General features: G+C 47.5%; 1 protein-coding gene across 2 annotated transcripts in view; it reads left to right on the top strand.

The window, feature by feature from the left end:
* The window catches only part of SLC14A2 (solute carrier family 14 member 2), a 55,438-nt gene extending 34,610 nt beyond the window's left edge, over positions 1–20,828 (top strand). Inside the window, exons 13-22 of one of the 2 annotated variants that reach the window (XM_065889403.1) lie at positions 6,292–6,372; positions 8,740–8,822; positions 10,070–10,229; positions 11,025–11,214; positions 11,534–11,662; positions 12,532–12,724; positions 15,604–15,751; positions 16,386–16,520; positions 17,611–17,660; positions 20,628–20,828. In XM_065889403.1, the coding sequence (XP_065745475.1) occupies positions 6,292–6,372; positions 8,740–8,822; positions 10,070–10,229; positions 11,025–11,214; positions 11,534–11,662; positions 12,532–12,724; positions 15,604–15,751; positions 16,386–16,520; positions 17,611–17,660; positions 20,628–20,828 (1,370 nt within the window). Of the gene's footprint in view, positions 1–6,249; positions 6,373–8,739; positions 8,823–10,069; positions 10,230–11,024; positions 11,215–11,533; positions 11,663–12,531; positions 12,725–15,603; positions 15,752–16,385; positions 16,521–17,610; positions 17,661–20,627 lie in introns of both variants that reach the window. The other variant, XM_065889404.1, reaches the window with a different exon arrangement.
* Positions 20,829–21,191: the final 363 nt, after the last annotated feature.

Raw genomic sequence — 21,191 nt, 5'->3', positions numbered from 1 at the left:
GGCCTCTGCCTACTGTCACATACCCCTTCTCTCAGACTTGTATAGCATCCACACCCTCATTTAAGATTAGAGGGGAAAAATAAGTTTACTTTCAAGTGCCAACTGTGACTAGCTGCTGCTATTGGTTGTCTGGAGCTTTGTGTTAAGAAGGATTCTGAGGCTGTATTGAAACTTATTGGGAAAGAGTGCTATGATCAGTTAGCTATGTTTGCCATTGGTAATGCAAAGAAAGGGTGGCAGGGAAGAGGATGTGGGGAAAGGGTGTATGGAAACATTGCCACAAGAGAAGAAGCTGGTATACAATGGCCCAGAATTTCCTTGGGCTTTCATTGGATGGCACAAATGCAATAGTACACAGGTGGGTTCTTTTTATTTGTTTTTGGTGACTTTTGTTACTCCTTTTAGGGTATGATATACTTCATAATTTTTTTTTAAATAAAAAAGTCACAAGTCCATTGGTATCACTTGCGAAGGCTCCAACTATCTGTAAAACACCTACACCACATGGGAAAAGAATCAAAACCAGGACGTCAAGATCTAGCTCCATGACTAATTAGCTGTATAGCCTCAAGGAAGCTACTTCTCTTTGGGCCTTAGTTTTTTTCTGCTAATGCCTAGACCTAAAGTTCACTTGGTTATAAAGGATTGATAATTTCAAGTAGTTTCATTTGATTGGAAAATTTTCATGTGCATTGTAACTATAAAAGTCCACCATGGCCCTAACTCCAAAAGATGGACCTAAGGTACCTTCTGCAAATAATGGAATGATCCATGTGGCCAAATAAGCCAAGGATGGCTTCATGGAGGAAGTAGAACATAAAGCAGACATTGAAGGGTGCATAGAAACTAGGCAAGAAGAGGCACAGAGGGCCAGAGATAAGGCCAGAATGCCAAGGCAGGGTGTGTGTTAGGCAGAGAAGGCTGAGCAGGTTGATGAAATCAGCTGTATTGTGGAATACCTGGAAAGCATGGCAGAGGACTTTGAGCATTATTGTACTCTTGGCAATAGGGAGCCATGTAGATTGTTGAGTAACAGAGTCATGTAATGATATGGTCTAACAGTTGAAGCACAGAATGGATTGAAAGGAGGGAAACTGACAATGTACACAGGTAATTCTGAGGTGTGAGCTCGGTGTAAATAGGGGAAGGAGAGTGAAAACTCACTCTAAAGGAAGGTCAGTCAGGTGTTACCCCAGTGACAGAATGGGCACTCTGACTTTTGCGCTCTCTTCAGCCTCATTCGTGAGGTTGTAAATGAGGACCAGCTCATATATGCTAATTAATATCTTCATGGCATGAGACAGAGACACCAAAGTCCCCCCAATACTCCAAGCCTTCATTTCCTCCTCTATGAGGGGGCGGGTACTGGGGGGGGACTGTATGAGAGGGCTGGACTGGATAATCTCTAAAGCCTTTTCCAATTCTAACGTTCGATGCCTCTGATAGTTTATAAATGATCTTTGAAAATGTCAGCTAAACACAACTTCACAGAAAAAGATAGCACCTCATTTACCACCCACAGGTATCTATATCACACACACACATACATACACACAGAGTAGCCTTGAAAATTACACATCACAGTGCAAAGCTCAACTTCCACATGGGGAAACATATGCCCAAATTGCGGCCAAAGTGTTATCCTGTAGAACTGGGTGTAGGAAGAAATCAAGTTATATACTATTGTCACTTCAAAAAATCCTTCTGGCATCGTAGCTAGGAAATTACCTCATGGTGTGTGGTTGTGTCTGCCACAGTAAGTTGGAGGAATACGAGACCCAGTGATCTGGGGAGGGATGACAAAAGGGTCTCGATAGTAGGTTCCAGATCCTCTATATGTTGGGCATTGCTAGTGATAGATGGACAGTATTGGTCCACCTCCAGGAGACAGGAAAACCTGTTCAAAACATGAGAAAGACAGCTTGTAGAAGGAGTATAGGTAAAGGCTTGAGCAAAGGTTGATTTTAGTAAAATAGACTAGATCATTTTTCTTCTGAAAGAATGTCATATATGTTTTGGGTTTGTTTTTTTCCCCTCAAAGAAATTGCAGTAAGCTTCAAACTTGTATTTGACAGGTGGGCTCTTCTGTAGAATGTTTTTTACCCAGGATATTTGAACGGATTGCATTTTCTGTATGTTAGCAGTCAGTAGAGGTGTGGGTACTATGGGATACTACTCTCCAGAAAAGAAAAAAAAAGTGCTTCTGAACAAATCATTATGGCTCATGACTATTCTTTTCTTCTCTGAGTCAATGGGAGGAAAGCATCACTGGACTCTTGCCTGTTAAAACACAGGATGGTGGCAATCCTCAAGGGCAGGGACCATGCCCCTAAAATGGTCCTGAACAGCCCCAGTGTGAAGCTACACACACTGGGACACTTGAAAGGCTTGTTAGAGAAGGAGGGAGCAGCAGTTCCTACACCAGGTGGGAAAGCCGAGGAGTTACTCAGCTGCTAAGGTTTACCTGCAGGTTCTCAAGGACAGAGCTTCTCAGCACATATGTAGCTGAGCCACGAGAGCAAAGCCCTTGGTCCTCGAAGCAGACAGAGGTGGGCTGGTGTGGCCAGAGTCCTCAGGCCCAGGCCATAAACATCATCATCTGTTTTCTGCACCATGCCACACAGTATTATTTTTATGTGTGCCATGATGCTCGGGGGCAGGGGGATGGGGAAGCTGGAAAGAACTCCCCAGAGTGAGTTATTGTCAAAAAGAAATTTGTTCTTGGGCTTCAGAACACCCAACTGCCCTCTTCCAAGAAGCTTTGGGGTTTTCAACCACCTGGTGTAATCTCTTGTTAACCAAAACAAATCCCATCAAGCAAGATCTCTGTCTTCAGTGGCCTGTTTTATTCTCTCTCATTAACTGGGTTCTTCTATCCACTCATGAAGGATTTCTGGGTTTCTGGTTGGTTGGTCATAGATGGCCAATCACTTTATCACATCTATAAACTTCCCTTCTTTTCTCCAGGTACTGCTGGAGATAATCAGCTCTTGCCCTGAAACTTCTAAATCCCTACACAACTCAGCTATTACCATCGTTAACCTATGAAAGGCTCACTTTTATTTCAATATGTATCAAGCATTTAACATTTACAACGAGATATATTATTTTTTTAATAGTTCATACCCCGAAATAGCCAACGGTTGTTCATTTTACTATTCAGAAATTAAAATGTGTAGGATAATTATCCCTCATTAGTGTATTCAACAAATACTTCTGAGTGCCTACAATAGGCCAGGCTCATGCTAGGTGCTGGAAGTGCCAATATAAACCTCTGTAACCCAGGCTGTCAAGGATCCCACCGTCCTGTGAAGGTGACAGACAGGAACACGAGGTAGGAGTGGGTGATGGTAGGTATAAAATGCCAGGCCTGCCCTGACTTAAGGACCCACCCTGCCCAGAGTACAAGCTGTTCCAGGGACATGGCCTCCCTGAAAATTATTTTCCCCAACATTTTGCAAGCATTAATTTCATCTTCATAACAATATGAGAACGAAATAGCAGGTACCCTCCGAAATATCTGCCATCATTCTATAGGTTGGGTTTGCAAGGTCAGCTCTACGGGGTCTGTATATCTCCTTCTGAGCGCCGTGCTTGCAATGAGGGAAACTGTCGATGAAATTACTTGACTTGCAAAATGCCGTGCAGAATGAGCGATGCTGGTTCCCGGCCAGTGTTATCCTTGTTTTCTTTTTTCCCCACCACACCAATGGAACATTTATTTCTAGAGCATTTGATAGATGTGTTCATGATATTTTTGAAATTGCCTTTATCCATTATGAAAGCCCTGAGAATCTGTCCCAAAGGTAGTGGTAAGTTGCTACCACCTTAGCTTTAAGTATTTTCACAGCCTCAGGAAATGTGTTACTTTCTCTCCAATCTTCCTTGTGGCATCCTTCCCACCTGTCATCCTCACCGCTTAGCCGACACATCTGGAGGGGCCATCGCCCTCCCTGGGTGGTCGGTCTACAGCTCAGCACTCCCGTCCTGCCCACGGGAGGTCCAGGAGCAACACGATGTCAGACCACATTTGGGGCTACCTCCCCAATCACCCCAAATAAGAAAAAAAAAATGTGTTCAAGGAAAAGAAAGATACTCTTCATTTTTGTTTCTGTGGCTGGGACATCGATTCTGGGAACACGTGGTACTGTGGACCCTGACCCACTTTCCTGGGCTCTGAGCAAGCAGCACAATCTAAGTGCTGAAAGCGAAGGGCCAGGGCAGGAAACGGGAGCCAGGTCTTCTGCGGCCATCCGTAGAGCAGCGAACTGGGAGTCTGGAGACCTGGGTGCAGCTCCTGGCTGTGCCATAATTAATAAGCTATGTGACTTGGGTGGGGGGAGGTGATTTCTCTGGATATGGGAGGTAGACTGTGATCTTGAAGATCCATGCAAGTCTGAACCTATGATGCTAAGGTCAAAATATGGCTCTGTGCAGGGCGTGGCTAGGGTGGCTGACCCTTGGCACATAAGAAGTGAGAAGCATTGGGCCAGCAGAGGTGCCCTTCCAGCCTGGGAGGTGTACACTGTGGACTGGCTATGGGAGAATGCCCTGCTTTGCCAGATGATGCAATAATACCCCCTCGGTCCTCACCCCCCTGCCCAGAACCTATCTGCAGAGGTGCCCTAGGGAAGGCTGACCTTCCACATGTGTCTTAAGCACAGGGTCAAGGGGGCTTCTCCAGCCTCTGGAATTATGGCTCCATGGTGACCCATGGGCAGTGTGATGAGTGAAAAAGGAGCTTTTTTCCCATCCCGAGCCTAGAGGGAAGGGACACAGTCACATGTGTGACCTTTCAGTCTGAGAGTATAGACAGAATACCTTCTTTGCTCACACATGTCCCACATACTCCAGTTGTTGGTCCTGCTATATTCTCAGCTTTGCTAAAGTTGTTTCTACATGAGCAGTGTGAACTAGACCAGTTTTTTCAAACTTTAATGTGCACACAAGTCAGTTGGAGATCTCGTTTAAAAAAAAAAACAAAAAACTTATTCCAATTCAGTGGGTCTGAGATGGGACCTGAGAGTCTGCATTTCTAACAAGCTCCCTTGAATGTCCATGAAGCTGGTCCACAAACCAGACGCTGAGCAACAAAGCTGCACAGAGGACTGAGGGCTGAGAGCCACACGGCTCACTGTTTGTAGGCTGCTTCAGAAATCATCTGAGCCTCAATTTTCCATCTTTTGGTGATAACAATGCCCAAGTGAGTTAACTTACAAAAGTGTGCAAATGTAGTAACAGTGTGAAAGCTCTCCACTATTCCAGGCAGCCACTTGATCATCTAACTCTAGACTTCACTGGAACCACAAGCAGAAAGAGTCAGAAGTGTCTGTCTCGGGGACCACCACGTACTCCCATTAGTCAGTGTGGGCCGGGTGTAGTAGGGTTTGGGGCACGCATCATGACAAGCCGTCAGGTGACCTGACGCTGTCAATTCTCAGACCCAGCTTGAGAAACTCTGTGCCACGTGATAAGCTACTCTGTTCTCCACAAGGGTAGAAATGTTTCTTGTAGCTGATTGCAGCTTCTTAGCTCCCCACAGAGCAAACCAACGTGCACAGAAATCACCTGGGGAATCTTGTTGACCTGTAGATTCTGATTCCATCAGTCTGGGTGGAAACTGAGATTCTGCATTTCTAACAAGCTCCCAGAGGAGGCTGGTGCTGCCGGTCCAGGGACTACACTTTGAGTAGCAAAACCCTAGATGAGAGGTTCTCAGCCCAGACTGCACATTAGGGCCACCTCCTAAAACATCTTGGGCATTAAAAGCTCCAATTTTTAAAATGGGTCTGGGGTAGGGGTCAGGCATTTTTTTAAGCACCCAGGTGATTCTGATGTGCAGCGAGCACTGAGGACCCACACACACAAACTCCCTACCGCAGGCGGAGGCCAGGGCACCGGGTGAAGGACGGGAACGGGCGGTCGACTCGGGCCCACCATCCACGCCAGTCCGAGACCGAGTGAAGGAGGTCTTAGAGCAGTGTATTACTGGGGAAACAAGGCAGGCTGGCCCGTCCATATCTTGACACTGATAGGTGTCTGGGATGCAGTTTCTGTGAGGAAAGGAAGTGGAAGTTTCATCGGGAAGAATGGAAAAGAGGGATTTTCCGCAGATACTGGCGCGATCACTGCTGCAGCTCACAGCACGCTGGTCCTCTGGCTCTGCACACGATTTCCCTGCACTCTGCTTGCCTCTCGGGGGGTGGTCCAGGGTGGGACACTGACCTGTCTTGTTTTGCCCCCGGCCAGGCAGCGCTGGGGGGCCGCCGCCCACGACGAGCCCAAAGGCAGATGAGGGCTCGGAGGCTGTGCACCCCAAGCCCAGGAACGTGTTCCACATCGAATGGTCATCCATTCGCAGAAGGAGCAAAGGTGTGCGCTTCCCACCCCACCCCCAACCCCTGACCCCGCTCCCGGGTCCTTGATCTGCTCACGTCTAAAATGGGGACCATGGCAACACCTCCATCACAAGGCAGTGGGGAGAGCCACAAGGGTGAGGTTGAGTCTCATCACCCCCGACCTCTGACCACAGCCACGGGTTCCAGGGTCTAGACGCCCCAGGGCAGGGAGACTGGAGCCACGACAAGCAGCTGACTCTGTCAGTCTAGGCCGGGAGGCGGCAGACTTCCCTGCAGAATGGAACCACCTGCCTCTCCTTCCTGGAAGTGCTAATCCAATTCACCTGGGAAGCAGCCTGAGTGGCAGAAGGAGCTTTAAAAGCTCTCCACAAGGGAGTTCCCTGGTGGCCTAATAGTTAGGATTTGGCCCGTTCACTGCAGAGGCCTGGGTCTGATCCCTGGTCAGGGAACCATCCCATATGCCATGCAGCACAGCCAAAATACAAAAAATAAAATAAATAAAACTTTGCACTTTTAAAATGACCCCAGAAAAAGCTCTCCATGAGATTCTAATGTGCTGCCGAGTTACAACCACTGATCCTGATGCTACTGGTCCTGATGCTGATGCTGGTCCTGATGCTAGACAGTGGTGATGTCTAGACAAGGGAACAGTTGGAGAGCCCTGGAGGGGAGGGGCTCCCAAAGGTCAAGAGGAGGGTCTAGAGGGCAGCCAAAGCGGGGAAGCCAGAAACTTGAATTTGGACGCTGAGGACATGTTGTATCAAACAGGGAAGAACTGGCAGTGGGGGAGGGGTGTGGGGTCAAGTGGGGGTCTCCCCAGTCAGATGCATGGTGGGAGCAGCGTCGTGAAGACCCAGGGCAGAGGGGCAATCTAACTTTGCCCTCCAGAGAAGGGAGGTGACTTGCCCAGGGTCACACAGCTGGTGAGGGCATGACAGGGATAAAACTGATTCCTGGGTTAGCGTCCTTTTACAGTATCACATGCTTCCCAGAAGCATGTGACTTTCTTGCCCCAGTTTGTCTGAGCCTCCTTGTTTTATAGCCAAAGTAGCCAGCCAGAGAAATGGCCTGGGGTGGTCTGGGAAAACCTCATACACTGGGGAGAGGGCACCAAATTAAATCAAGGACCCCTTTAGCCCAGGAGTTTGTGTTTGACAGAGGCCCCAGGGCATCCTCAGGAAGAAAGCATAGTTTGTCTCAAAAAGTTAACAATCTCCCTGCAAACATATTCTTAGGATAGTGGTTGGGGGCTGGGGTGAAAGAGGGCCTAGCAGAGAGCCCCACGCAAAGGAGCCTGGGAGGCGGGTTAGCGGAAGCTGCTGAAGAGCTGGCGCTTCAGACAGAAGCAGAGAATCCATCAGGATATCAAACACACTAGCCTCACGGTCTAGAGTCATCCTCTTTGCTTCCTACTCTTCCTTTCAAACTTCCTTAATTTGTTTCTTTTGCATAGTGTAACTTCCCAACCACACTGGTATTTGCAGTCCCTGCTCCTTCAGATGGGGTAGCTCAGAGCCATTGACGTATCTCTTCTAGTGTTTAGGTGCCCTGAAATCTCATGAATGCAGACGGAATGGCCAATTGAAGATACAGGGCTTTCTGAGCCCAGACAGCCATTCTCACACTGGACCACAAGAGGGCACCAGAGCATAAACAGCAAAACCTCCAAGGGCCTTCTTTCATGTTACTTAAAATCTTTCTGAAATTACTCACCTTTACAAATAAATTATCTTGTAATAATGAAAAATACATTCAGAGCTACTTAATAACAGTTTTCTAGAATTACAAGGACATGCCAAAATCTGTTTCAAGTGACAACATGGATATCACTTGTCCTAATCCAACAAGAAGCTGCTGCTAAAATACCTAAAATTCTACGACATACATCCTAAAAATACCAAAACAGCTGAGCTTATCCAGTTGGAAAAAGCTGTAGTATAATTTGAACACAGACGTATGGTTCAGGCAGCTTAATGCTTTATGAGCAATAATGCCTCATAAATACCAATCTTCGTGTTCATGTGGAAAAAGAACCCTGGGTTCAGGGCTCACAGACAGCTTTGTTTCCTCACCTAAAAAATAGGGGAGTTGAACAAGATGAGAGCCTCTTAACTAAAAGTCAGCTGAGTCTCTGAATTCCCTAAATTCTTGTAAAATGTCCAATTTACATGAAGATGTGAATTTTTTTCCCCGAAGAGCTTGCCCAATTGGATGTGTGCAGTAGCAGAGAAGGGGGTCCTCCTGCCCCAGGCGCAGAGGCTGGGGCATCCTCACTGGGGTAGAAAGTGTGGAGTATTCCAACTTGAGCCTTGCAGGAAATTTGCTGCTAAGGTGCCAGGGTAGAGGTCCTAACAGATGATGTTCTCCCTGCCAACTCCAGTATTTGGAAAAGGTGAACACCAGGAAAGGCGCACCAAAGACCCTTCTCCCCACCAATACCGGAAGCCCACGGTCGAGTTGCTGGTGAGTAAAGAGTGGCCCGAATCAGGGGCAGCGCCCACATCACAGAGTCCGCAGCAAGGTAGAGAGCTGAGGTCCAGAAAAGACATCCTCTGATTTAGGCAAACTTTTCTTGAGTTCATATTTCCAGAAACATAATTATGTGGGATAAAGATGTCTACTTTTCAGTTTACTTTATAAAGTTTCATGTTTCTTTTATTTTAATTATTTCTTATCCATCTTCCTCTGAATCCAGCATTCAAGCACTTAGGAAATAAGCTGGTGCCAATTTTCAAAACAGAACATTTACTTGTTTAATTTTATGGACAGTTAAATTTTAAAGACTAGACATGCTAGGGTGGGAGGGGATACTTTCTTCTGGAAAGAGTATGGTACAGTAGAAGTAATATTTGTTTTAAAAAAAGAATCTAAAAATCTGTGGGTAAATCTAAATTCTATCATTTGACCTTGACTTTTACAAATGAGAACCTCTCCATCCATGCCTGAGACCTCATCCACAGAATGAGGATAAAGATGTTGTCTTGTTATACTACAGTCATGAGGGATTGGTTCCAGGACACCTGATGTGTACCAAAATCTGTGGATGCTCAAATCCTTTACATAAAATGGCATAGTATTTGCATATAACCTACGCACATCCTCTGGAATACTTTAAATTATCTCTAGATTACTTACAATACCTAATACAATGTAAATGCTATGTAAATAGTTGTAAGTACAATGTAAATGCTATGTAAATAGTTGTAAGTACAATGTAAATGCTATGTAAATAGTTGTAAGTACAATGTAAATGCTATGTAAATAGTTGTAAGTACAATGTAAATGCTATGTAAATAGTTGTAAGTACAATGTAAATGCTATGTAAATAGTTGTAAGTACAATGTAAATGCTATGTAAATAGTTGTAAGTACAATGTAAATGCTATGTAAAAAGTTGCCAGTGTGCAGCAAATTCAAGCTTTGCTTTATGAAACTTTCTAGAAATTGTTTTTGAGTATTTTTAACCTGAAGTTAGCTGAATCCATGGATGATACAGATGGCTGACTGTGCAAGGCTGTTGCCCATATTAAATGAGGTAAAAGATCAAACAAAACAAAAGATATTCTGGTCTACAGAAACAAAAATGATTAAATAGCAATTTCACTAAATACCAAGTGAAAATCTTAGCTTGTCCCCAAGCAAGCAAGTCACTCCTCAGTGTGACAGCCTCAGAATGTGGGAGCTTCTTGCCCGTCTCTTGTCCCTGGACAGGATCTGGACACCATGGAGGAGACCTCCGAGATAAAGGTAGAAACAGGCATCTCCAAGACTTCCTGGATTCAGAGTTCCCTGGCTGCCAGCGGGAAGAGGGTCCGCAAAGCCCTCGGGTACATCACAGGCGAGATGAAGGAGTGCGGAGAGGGACTTAAAGGTAAAGTTTCCGTGAGAGCAGCCCCTGCTCCTATCCCTAAAAATGTCCCCTCTGGTCGTCCCCCAGGAAACACGCTGCACAGATCTCTGTAGATGAGACTGAGTCCCATTTCCACGGATAGTATAGGATAGGATAGGATAGGATAGGGTACGGTAGGATAGGAGTTTCACTCTTATGACAGACACGCAGTCTCTCAGGATGTAAATGCCAATACATGTAGGTGTGCAAGCTCTCAGTTCTGAACATAACAGTCATGTGCTTTCAAATATCCCCTCAGAATGTCACATTGTACACAACATTGCAAAGCAACGATACTCCAATAAAATTTTTTTAAAAATAAAGAATGTCACACTGTAGGACTGGGATTCTAGAGCCAGCATTCTAGAAAAATGCCTGCCCTAGAGATGGATCGTGGGAGAGCCGTGTCTACTATTCCAATAGGTTCCCGTTAGCAATCCTCCAGACCTCAGGCCATGGGTTTGATGCCTGCTGGGCTGCAAGAGTTTCCTTTCTGGATCCCTCCTCTTGAAAAGTCATGCCACTCTCACAGGGGCACAGGTCGCACAGGGTACCCACTGCCTGAATGACAACCTAAAGACCACAGTCAGCTCTCAGTGGGTCTGAAGGGTTTTCTGGGCAGTCAGATGCCCCCTCAGGTTCTTGGTGTACCCTCCTCTGTGGCAGGTGACAGCAGGGAGCTGAACCCACCTTGGACGCCCAGCTTCCCTCACCCCCTCACCCTCTGGGGCCTCGCCTAGAGGTGTAACAGCTGAGCCTTGACTGGTTCTATTTCAGACAAATCCCCAGTGTTCCAGTTCCTCGACTGGGTCCTCCGGGGCACATCCCAGGTGATGTTTGTGAACAATCCCCTCAGTGGCATCCTCATCGTTCTCGGCCTCTTCGTCCAGAACCCCTGGTGGGCCATCTCGGGCTGCCTGGGCACCGTGGTGTCCACCCTGACAGCCCTCATCCTGAGTCAGGACAAGTAAGTCCCAGGAAACCCAGGGTCCAGGCCTGAGACCACAGGTAGATCCCCGTGGGGACATTCACCAGCCTCACATCCTCACTGCCTGGCTCCCGGCTCAGAAACCCCTCACAATAAGGTCACTAATCACTCAAAACAACCATTCCCTGGTTACTTTTAAAAACCACACATTGTCTAGGGGACTGTAAAGGGTTGATGGTTTGAAGAGGTGTGTGGTCAGCCTCCAGGTGAGAAAAGCCTGACTCAGAAGGAAAATCAAGAAGGCAGTGCCCTGCGTCAGGCCTCGAGGAACCCCTTCTTCACCAGCCCTCCCCCCCAGGTCCGCCATCGCAGCCGGACTTCACGGCTACAACGGGGTGCTGGTGGGGCTGCTGATGGCTGTGTTCTCGGACAAAGGCGACTATTACTGGTGGCTTCTACTCCCCGTCATCGTAATGTCCGTGTCTTGGTAAGTTTGCTTCCAAGGCTGTGGGTGTAGATCAAGGGCTGCCAGCCTTTCTACCCCAACTCCGTGACTGTCTATCCAAACTGGAGTTTAAAGAAGCATTTCCTTAGCTTGCACATCAGAAACAGCCACTAGAAATAATTACTGATGTTAGACAGCGACAGCACCACTGTGCTAGGTGGTCTGTACACAGTATCTCATTATATACCCTCCTTTACTCTTCATTTTTGTAAGATCTAAAAGAGCCCCTGGTCCTACCCCGGCAGAGCACAGGGAAGAGAACTGAGGCCCACAGAGGTTAAGAGTCATACTACGGGGTCCTGTCAGTGTCTGGAGATCTTCCCATCCCTCCTGCTCCCCCAGTGCTACCCTGTCCTTGGGCACCCTGACCAGACAGCGACAACCTCCCAGTGTGGGCTGCAGGCCCAGCCCTGCCCAGAGCCCTCAGACGGCCAGGCTCCAGGTCCTTACTCACCTGCAGAAACCACAGGGCACCCCGGCCAGGAGTGCTCTCAGCCTCAACACACATTTGCTGAATGATTGAATGAATGTGATTCCCCTCACCATCAGCCCCTTTCCCGTGCCTGCGCAGGGAGCCATGTGGCTCTTCAGGGAAGGTCTGTGGCTCCCCGCCTTAGGACCTCCCCTGAAAGCCCTCCTTCTGAAGTTGAGTCTGGGCGTCCACCCTGTTGCTGTGCAGGGGCAGAGGAAGGAGGTCCAGGGGAGGAGATGCCCAGGGCCAGTCAGGCTGGGAGAGGGAGCCAGCCAGCTGCTTTTCCCTGGGAAGGCACAGGGGGCCCCCTAAACCCACTCAGGCTAGTGTCAGGGCCAGGGGGCATCTTGAACAGCATCTCCTGTGCTTCTGCCCTCAGCCCCATCCTCTCCAGTGCCCTGGGCACCATCTTCAGCAAGTGGGACCTCCCGGTCTTCACGCTGCCCTTCAACATCGCAGTGACCCTGTACCTGGCGGCCACGGGCCACTACAACCTCTTCTTCCCCACGAAGCTGCTGCAGCCCTCCTCCTCCATGCCCAATATCACCTGGTCGGAGGTCCAAGTGCCCTTGGTAGGTATCGTGGAAGGTGGAAGGGCAGCGTCTGTCCAAACTCAGTGTTAAAGTGGCATTTACTTATTTTGCATGTCAGAAACATCCATGAGGGGCTTTCCTGGTGGCGCAGTGGTTGAGAGTTCGCCTGCCAATGCAGGGGATACGGGTTCGTGCCCCGGTCCGGGAAGATCCCACATGCCGCGGAGCGGCTGGGCCCGTGAGCCATGGCCGCTGAGCCTGCGCGTCCGGAGCCTGTGCTCTGCAACGGGAGAGGCCACAACAGTGAGAGGCCCACGTACCGCAAAAAAAAAAAGAAAAGAAACATCCATGAGTAACAACTATTACCAATTATACAGTGTGAGACACTCTACCTCAATATCTCATTAGCCACCAGCTTTTTCTTTCCTCTTTTTAAGAGCTAAAACGGCCATTTTTGGCCGCACAATGTCCTATCATAGCACAGGGGGAGAGACTAAAGCCAGGTTAAGAGACTGCCTGAGGTCACATGGTTAATCAGTAAGGAGCAAAGTCAAGACTAGAACTCCCGCCTCCTGACTCCTAGACTTGGGTTCTTTTATCTTTTTTTTTTAAAAAAAAGCCTTTTTGATGCTTTACTCCAGTTTCAATCCAAGAGACTCTGTATTTTTTTCCTCATTCAATGTCATTGAATCATTGAAGATGTGCACATCACACACACTGCCATCTGTTGGCTCGACAAGTCTCTGCTCCAGCCTGGGGAGCAGCTTCCCCTTGCTCTCTGGGGCATCCTCACACTTTAAAGCACAGGTGTTGCTCCACTAAGAAATATCTATATAACAGAGACTTTTAAGCTTTTGGCAAGTATTCTGTATATACTGCTGGCCGCTGGAAGTCTGCCAAACTAAATAAGAAGCTACTCTAAAAGCATTAAGTCAGCCTGGAGAACTATGCCCATCAGCCTTCTTTTCTAACTGGGCACGTTTTCTCTGAGGTCCCCCTACTCTCTGTTACACTAAATGACTCCATAGGCCAGAGCTCACTCTGAACTTTGTTATTGACAATTCATCATCTAACCACAAAGCCACCTGGGCTTGTTGAAGGGAATTTGTGTCAGAAATAATGGTGCCTAGTTTCTCTGAACAGTTCAAGGAGACAGCAGCATGGCAGGGCAGAAAGAGCCCTCCATTTGTCCAAGACGCATTATCTAGGAAGAGACGTATTCACATTAGCCCCATCCTTGTTGGGGTGTGTGTGTGTGTGTGTGTGTCTGTGTGTCTGTGTGTGTGTGTCTGTGTGTGTGTGAGTGTACCTTCATGAGCCAAAGGTGAGAAAAGATGCTGTTAGCAGTTCAGCCCCTCAGGCTTCCCTTTCACGATATTAAACCAATCAGTATCTTTTGAAGTCAAAATTGCTCTAATTGGCGTGCTATGGGGAAATGATGGTAGAAAAGGCAAGTTTAAGATATCTTGCATGCTCCAAACCACACTTTCAATTGAAAAGATAACTAGGAATTTTGTAAAAATGAAAAAAATGGAAAATATTGTACAAATGCTTTAGAACCCCCAAATTTCCAGGAAAGACAAATTCAATGTTTGGTGGTTATTCTTTAAGAAATACCTTTCTGGCCAATTTTGAATGGATTATGGTAATAGTGAGTATGTTTTATCATTTTGACAATTATAACTAGAGCCTTGAGTTTTGGGGTAACAAGTGGTAGATGTCAGAGAGAGGGTCTAAACCTCCCAACGATTTTGAGGCCCCACAAGCTCCTCTGCTCTTTGGCGAGGGGAGAGCGTGCTGGAGGGTGCAACTGGCTAGAGACCAGAGGAACCAGCACCACTGCCTCTGCACCAAACTCTCTGCCTGTCCCGCCATCCCCCGCGTGGTGATGCCGGAGCCCAGTCTTGCTATCTGTCCTGGGATAACGGGGGACGGAGCCCAGAGGGTTGCCCACTAGACTACCCTGCAGTCCTGTCCCTGCACACTCTCGTGTGGGGCGAGGGCCCTGGAGCTACAGGACCTCCCTCCCCTGCACCCCAGGAGGAGTCCTCAGAGGACTTGGGCTGAGGGAAGAACTGCCTCATCATGAAATATACACAAGGGGAAGGACGGACCCCAGTGCATCCCAGCAGGGCCCAGAGCCCCTCCTGTAAGCGTTTCTTTGCTCAAGGGCCTTTGGCCAACCTTCCAAAATACAGGACCCAATCTCAGTTGCTGGGGAAGCCCATGTGCCCTGGATCCTTTTCCCAAACTCCAGAGTACGTGTGCAAGTGCCCACTCGACATTGGACCCTGGCCTTCCTGTCTCATTCACACACAGGTCTGCTACCTGAGATACACGGAGGCCTAACACATCAGGGTTCTCCTCCATCAGCCATGTGACAGGTTTATCAATAAAACCCTCAGATGCCAAGATACCACCTGCCCAGGTGCTGCTCTGTGGATACGAGTCCAGCTCCTCGCCCAGATGACGGCACAAACGTGACCACAGCCCAGACATGCTGTTCTTGGAAACAAAAAGGACCATTTTTCCATCTAATATTTAGCCTTCTAGTCATGTTTTTAGCTTTAAAAAAGTGTTACAAGAGTTTTTCAACCCCAACTTTGGTCAGACTTCTATTACTTCTCTAATGAATAACACCCTCATTTGAAGTATTCAGTTTCTCTTCACTGAGAGTTCAGTGCCTTACACTCATGTTTCTAAATAAAGGAAATGACATTTTAACCCCTTACTGTTCTAAGAACTTAAGATTAAAACAATAAATCTTGTGTACCTTTTAGAGTGAACCTATTTGAAAATATCTTGGAAAACTGTTGCAAAATATTAGTGTGGAGGGTTTGGCCCCAAACCTTTTCCAGCCAAGCTTCAAGTTGTCTCTTTTGCCTCCATAATTGCATGTGCTCTTGTTGGACCTGCAGCTTTTGAGAGCCATCCCTGTTGGAATCGGCCAAGTGTACGGCTGCGATAACCCCTGGACTGGAGGCATTTTCCTCATAGCTTTGTTCATATCGTCACCTCTTATTTGCTTGCATGCTGCAATCGGATCCACCATGGGGATGTTAGCAGGTTAGTGTCATTATTAATTAATGGGCCCCTTATTAATGGGCGATAAGGATGCTGTATCTGGGGCCTGCTCCAAAGAAAATGGTGCCATGTGTCTTCAGTGCTCCACCGGCTTATTCCTATAAACTCTCCCTCCTTCCATTATACCTGTCTTTCCATTTTGGGTGCCGGTGCCCTCCTACTCCCCTGAGCAAAAGCTGTCCTCAGGAAAGGCTCTGGTGTTAGTCATTTCCACCTCAGTATAAATTAAAAGCTGGGGAGGAGTTGCTTCCAGGCATGTTTATATTTTAAGTCTTATCTCTAATCACGGTAAGAAGCATTTGTCCTCCATTGGAGAACATTAAGGTTCTGTTAGCCGGCCTTTTTCTGGCAGGGAAGGGACTTCTCTGGACTGCTCACTCAGACTTCAGATCACTACTCAAAAGGGTCTCTTGTACCCATACCAGCTTAACCACTGATATGCATGTGACTAAGGCCATTTGTTTCCTTTAGATGTTTTTTCACTGAATAGTCAGAAGTCCTTTTTATACATACTTTGGTGTTGATAACCAGTCTGGGTTGAGGACTGTGGAGGGCTTTGGGGCTGGTGGGTGGGCCCACGCGACCTGCACAGCACTCAGCCTATCTTCTCCCCCAGCCCTCACTCTCGCGACACCCTTTGACTCCATCTACTTCGGGCTGTGTGGCTTCAACAGCACGCTGGCCTGCATCGCCATAGGAGGCATGTTCTACGTCATCACCTGGCAGACGCACCTCCTCGCCGTCGCCTGCGGTGGGTACTGCCAGCGGGACTCCCTTTCCACCTCAGATGATGCCGGCGTCCATGCCCATAGGGAAACTGCCCCGCGGAAATTCTGCTGGTCCTCCAAAGATAAATGGGAGGATGTGTTTGCTTTATGAAAGCGTTTTTATTTTAAGCTGTTTTGAATGGTCCTTTAGTGATTAGTACATTGAAAACTATTTTCAGTGAACACTAAGTGTTCAGCCACATGGAGACAGAGTTTTCAGATGGAGGTTGTTCGGTTGTTGCCCATGGGCTGTCTGCTGTGGTTGCTGCTTTCCGTGCTGGTGATTGGAACTTTCCGACAGAGCAAGTCTTATGCAAATTAATCTTTATATGTGGAATTGGGCAGTTTACATCAGATACAGCAGTTAACCTTATGCACCCAAACATTAACCATAGAACCTTCAGATAATGCTTGTAGGAATGCTGAAGAATGTGGTCAGGGCACTCAGTAACTCTCTGATAAAGGTTTGCTGTTGTTAATATCCTAGGGACCATTGGGATGGTTTTAGTGGAGAAAGTGAGAGCTCAGAAGCAAAGCCAAATTACTGTGGCCCGTTTTCACGGAACCTCACCTCTCACCAGCACTTGGGTCTTCCCAGTGGCCAGCCTAGTGGTACCCTCCACACACAAAGCCCAGAAGATGAGGCAGTAGGTGTATTTGGTCTTCCTCAAGCTTAAAGAATGCTGTTCCTCCCTGGAAACCCATATTATGTTAATAACTTGTGATGAAATATCACAGCAGAGAGTTCTGGGATTCACGTGCCTTGGCTGTATAGTAAAATGTTCATTTATGGTTTATGCTCCTAAATGTTCCTTTGCTAGAATGCAAGGTGGTAGGACCCAGGAGAACTGTAACAGCTAAATTCTGGTCCTTTTCAACAAAGTTCATCTGCTGTCTTAGTTGTGCTGGAATTTGCATGGAATTTAACACTTTTCAAAGCTGCCAAGCAACGGAAACATAACTCGATTTTTTTTTAACCTGAGAGATAGCATTTGTGGCATGAAACGTATGGGGGGAGAATATGTAAACTCGAGGCACTCTTAGTCACCTGACTATTTCTTGGTTCTTTTGCAGCTCTGTTTGCAGCCTACCTGGGTGCTGCCCTGGCTAACGTATTATCTGTGGTGAGTCAACATGGGCTAGGAATGTGCATTACACCCTCCTCTGTATTCTCTCAGCTCCCCAAACCCCTCCTCCAGGAACCCCTTCGCGATGCAGCCCTCATGTCTCAAATCACGCTTCCCTCCTCCACAGCCGCAGACAGAAAGAGCTGGGCCTCAAAAGTGTTAATGTCAACACTGGTCAATCAGATCCTGTGGTCAGTGGGCCAGGGGGGCTCCGTATAGAAGGACAGTCTGAAGAGCATTATCTTGTAAATCAGACTCGTTTCTTGTAAATTTCTTGTAAATCAAACTCCTCTACAACTAGTTTTAAATCTTCATATTTAATTTTTTTCCTATGTTTCTAGATCACCTACCCAAGTAGCTTGTGGGCCAGTGTACATCTTTGTTCACCCCATAGCAACTACCAGGGAGTCAGGAGTCACGAGGCAAGGCTTCCAGGAGGACAAGGCCAAGCCCGAGGGAAACCAGAGCTGGCGGCTGAGGGCCTGTGCAGCAGTCTGAGAACCCTTCTTTGCCTGAGCCCCAGTGCAGGTTGTGTGTGAGGTCGGGGGAGCCACATGGCCAGCCCAGCCCCCAACACACACAGGAGGGACACTGGCCCCATCGCAGAGCACACAGGGCTCATCCTACAGTCGATGCCTCCCCCTCCATAAAGGTTCAAGGCCCAGCTCACACAGGCAACCAGGAAAAGTCCCATTGGTCCTGCAGGTGGAGGTGGAGATGGGCATTCCACTAACCCGTGTTTAAATCCCTCCTCCATCCTCAGTGAAATTGCTTGGTTTGGACAGAGCATAGGAAGGAATTTTGTAAGCAATAGAATTCGACTTCCCTAATACCATCCTGTGTCCCCCAGTGGACTAAGTCCCTCTTCTGGGCCCCATCACGTTTTGTGTTTGTATCTGCTACGACGCTTGACAACATTGTGACAAGTCTAGTACACACCAGTCCTCTTCCACCTTCAGCCCTTGTGCTCCTTCGAACAGGGGCCCGGTTGTATTCTTATCTTTATCTCTAGTACCTATTATAGTGCCCAGCTCATAGTAGGTGCTCAAGAAATGCAGAATGAATGAAACCCTAAGGTAGTGAGTCACCACCATGGGATACATTAGAGCTGGGGCTAGATAGCCGACCATCAGAAACAGGATGGAGCCTGGCCTCTGAGGTTCCTGTCTGCCCCAGGCTTTCCCACCTCTTCTTGCCCCCATCCTTTCACCCAACTGTCCATCCAGTAAATACGTGTCACATGCCTTCCTTGGACAAGGTACTAGAAGGGATGCAAACGGGACACTTTGGTTCCTGATCATAGGAATTTACAGGGTAACTGGCCCCTTCATCTTGTGTAGAGAAGTTACAGGTTATATCACTCTACCTACACATTTTTCAAAACAAAATCATGTTTATTTTCTGTGTACTTACTATGTTTAAGACACTGTACTGCCCACTCTCAGGGATACAAAAAAAGTGCAAGCTATTAATTCACTCTGAAGGAATTTCCAGTCTCCTTGAGGGACAGGATATAAAAATGTTGAATGACATTTATGAGACCGTTCAAGCCTCTACAGAAGAGGGCACTTAGGATCCGCACAATTTTGCTTTCTAATCGGCTCCTGCATGTGCAGTCCCGTATCTTCAACAGCACTGCCCTCTGCCTCACGACAATGACCACAAACTGAGGACCATTTATTGAGCACTTAGTATGCACTAGGCACCAACTCTGAGTAGATATCTTTATCCCTATTTTGCTGTTGAGGAAATAGTTGTCAGAAAGAGGAAATGGCTCCAACAAGGTAACCAGAGCTGAGATTTGGATTTGGGTCTGTGGAACTCCCAGCCCACATCCTTCTCACTGTAGGACTTGAAGGAGATGCTTTCCAAAACACCCTATGCAGTCTTAGCAGGGCTTTGGTAAGACTCACGGAGTGGAATTCTTCAGTCATGGCTGTTCCTTAAGGCTACAGTTCTGGTACCAGGCTGTCATTGCTCCTCCTAAAGTCCCACCCAACAGGGCCATCTTTGACCACACACCAAGTGGAATCACTCCTTCAATGGTACTCCCTGAGGCTTTTACTGCTTATGATAAAAGGATGTTTGGGGGAGAAGGGGAATTGATTTGATCGGCTTCATAGTTGAATTTGTAGGCTCTTTGCTAACAAGCTATCCAGGTTATCTCAAATGAAGAGTGGGGAGGGGTATTTAAAAGCCTCAGGGCATCTTAAGATACAAAAAACAGGGGAACATCATGAGAAAGGCTGTTGGGAATGGGAGAGCCCTTGAGGAGAGAGGTAGCTACTCCTGATCTCCAGCTCCCTGGGACTAGGATGTGACATCTCTGCCTCTCTCCATACGTCTGTTCTGTTTCTGTGTCTCTCTGGGATGGGTTTCTTCTGCTGCACAGAGGCCCCCAAATATCCACCCAGCACTGGTTGGCTCTCTAGTTTTTTCAGATCGAGTCTTTGGACGCAGTCTCTGTATCTCTTAGCTCAAATTCTCAAGACAAGGATTCTATTCCCAGGTAGCTTGCCTATGGGAAGCTGCATTTGGGTCAGGCGCTTATCTCTAGTGCAAGCAGACGTGACCAAAGAGAAAAAAGTTTTGAACAAAAAATGGCTGCCGATGCTGTTCCTTCAACAGGGGCTTTGGGAGAAGGTGGGGAATGGCCACAAGTCCTAGAGTGGGAGGTAGAGCCTGGCCAGACACCCAAGACAAAATATGTCTTCCACATAAAGGCATATTATAAGAGGGTTCCAGCGGCTGCATTTTGAAGAATATGTGTCCCCTGTTACAATGTAGACTGACCCCAATGGAACGATTTGATTTATGTTGGTCATGAATTAAGTATTATTCTGCTCAGTGCCCACCAAGCCTCCCCTCCTCCACCCAGGACCCTAGGTGATTGTGAAGGGCCGATGAGATGAGCACAGGCATCTGATGTAACCAAGGCTTCTCTTGTGATCCGCCTCCCCCCAGTTTGGATTACCGCCCTGCACCTGGCCCTTCTGCCTCTCGGCACTCACCTTCCTGCTCCTGACGACCAACAACCCGGCCATCTACAAGCTCCCGCTCAGCAAAGTCACCTACCCAGAGGCCAACCGCATCTACTACCTATCCCAGGAGAAAAACAGAAGAGCATCGACCATCACAAAATACCAGGCCTACGATGTCTCCTAAGTTGCCCTTTCCAAATCATGTCACTGTAAATTCAGCCTTCAGCAGGCTGTCCAGGTCCCCAGGCTGAAGGCCACTTAAATTCTCCTTCTGATGGTTCTGTGATTCTGCCCCCAAGCAAGCCTATACCCCAGTTATTCCCAAGAACAGGGAAATAAGCATGCAGTCCCTCTTCGGGAAGTTCTATGTTCTAAGATGCACAATACTTATCAAAAACATGGTTAATTGAGACCTTATACCTATAGGTCACTCCACAAGAGCTCTCTTTGCGGGGAATTTTCTCTCTTTTGCAAAATAAGCCACACCCCTAAAGAGAATTCACCAGGAAGGGGACAGAGATGGGTGACGTTGTTAGCCAACTCAGTC

This window comes from Phocoena phocoena, chromosome 13 (assembly GCF_963924675.1).
Source record: "Phocoena phocoena chromosome 13, mPhoPho1.1, whole genome shotgun sequence".
NCBI lineage: Eukaryota > Metazoa > Chordata > Mammalia > Artiodactyla > Phocoenidae > Phocoena > Phocoena phocoena.
Note: the sequence above shows the minus strand (reverse complement) of the source record. Positions and strands in the feature narration are given on the sequence as shown.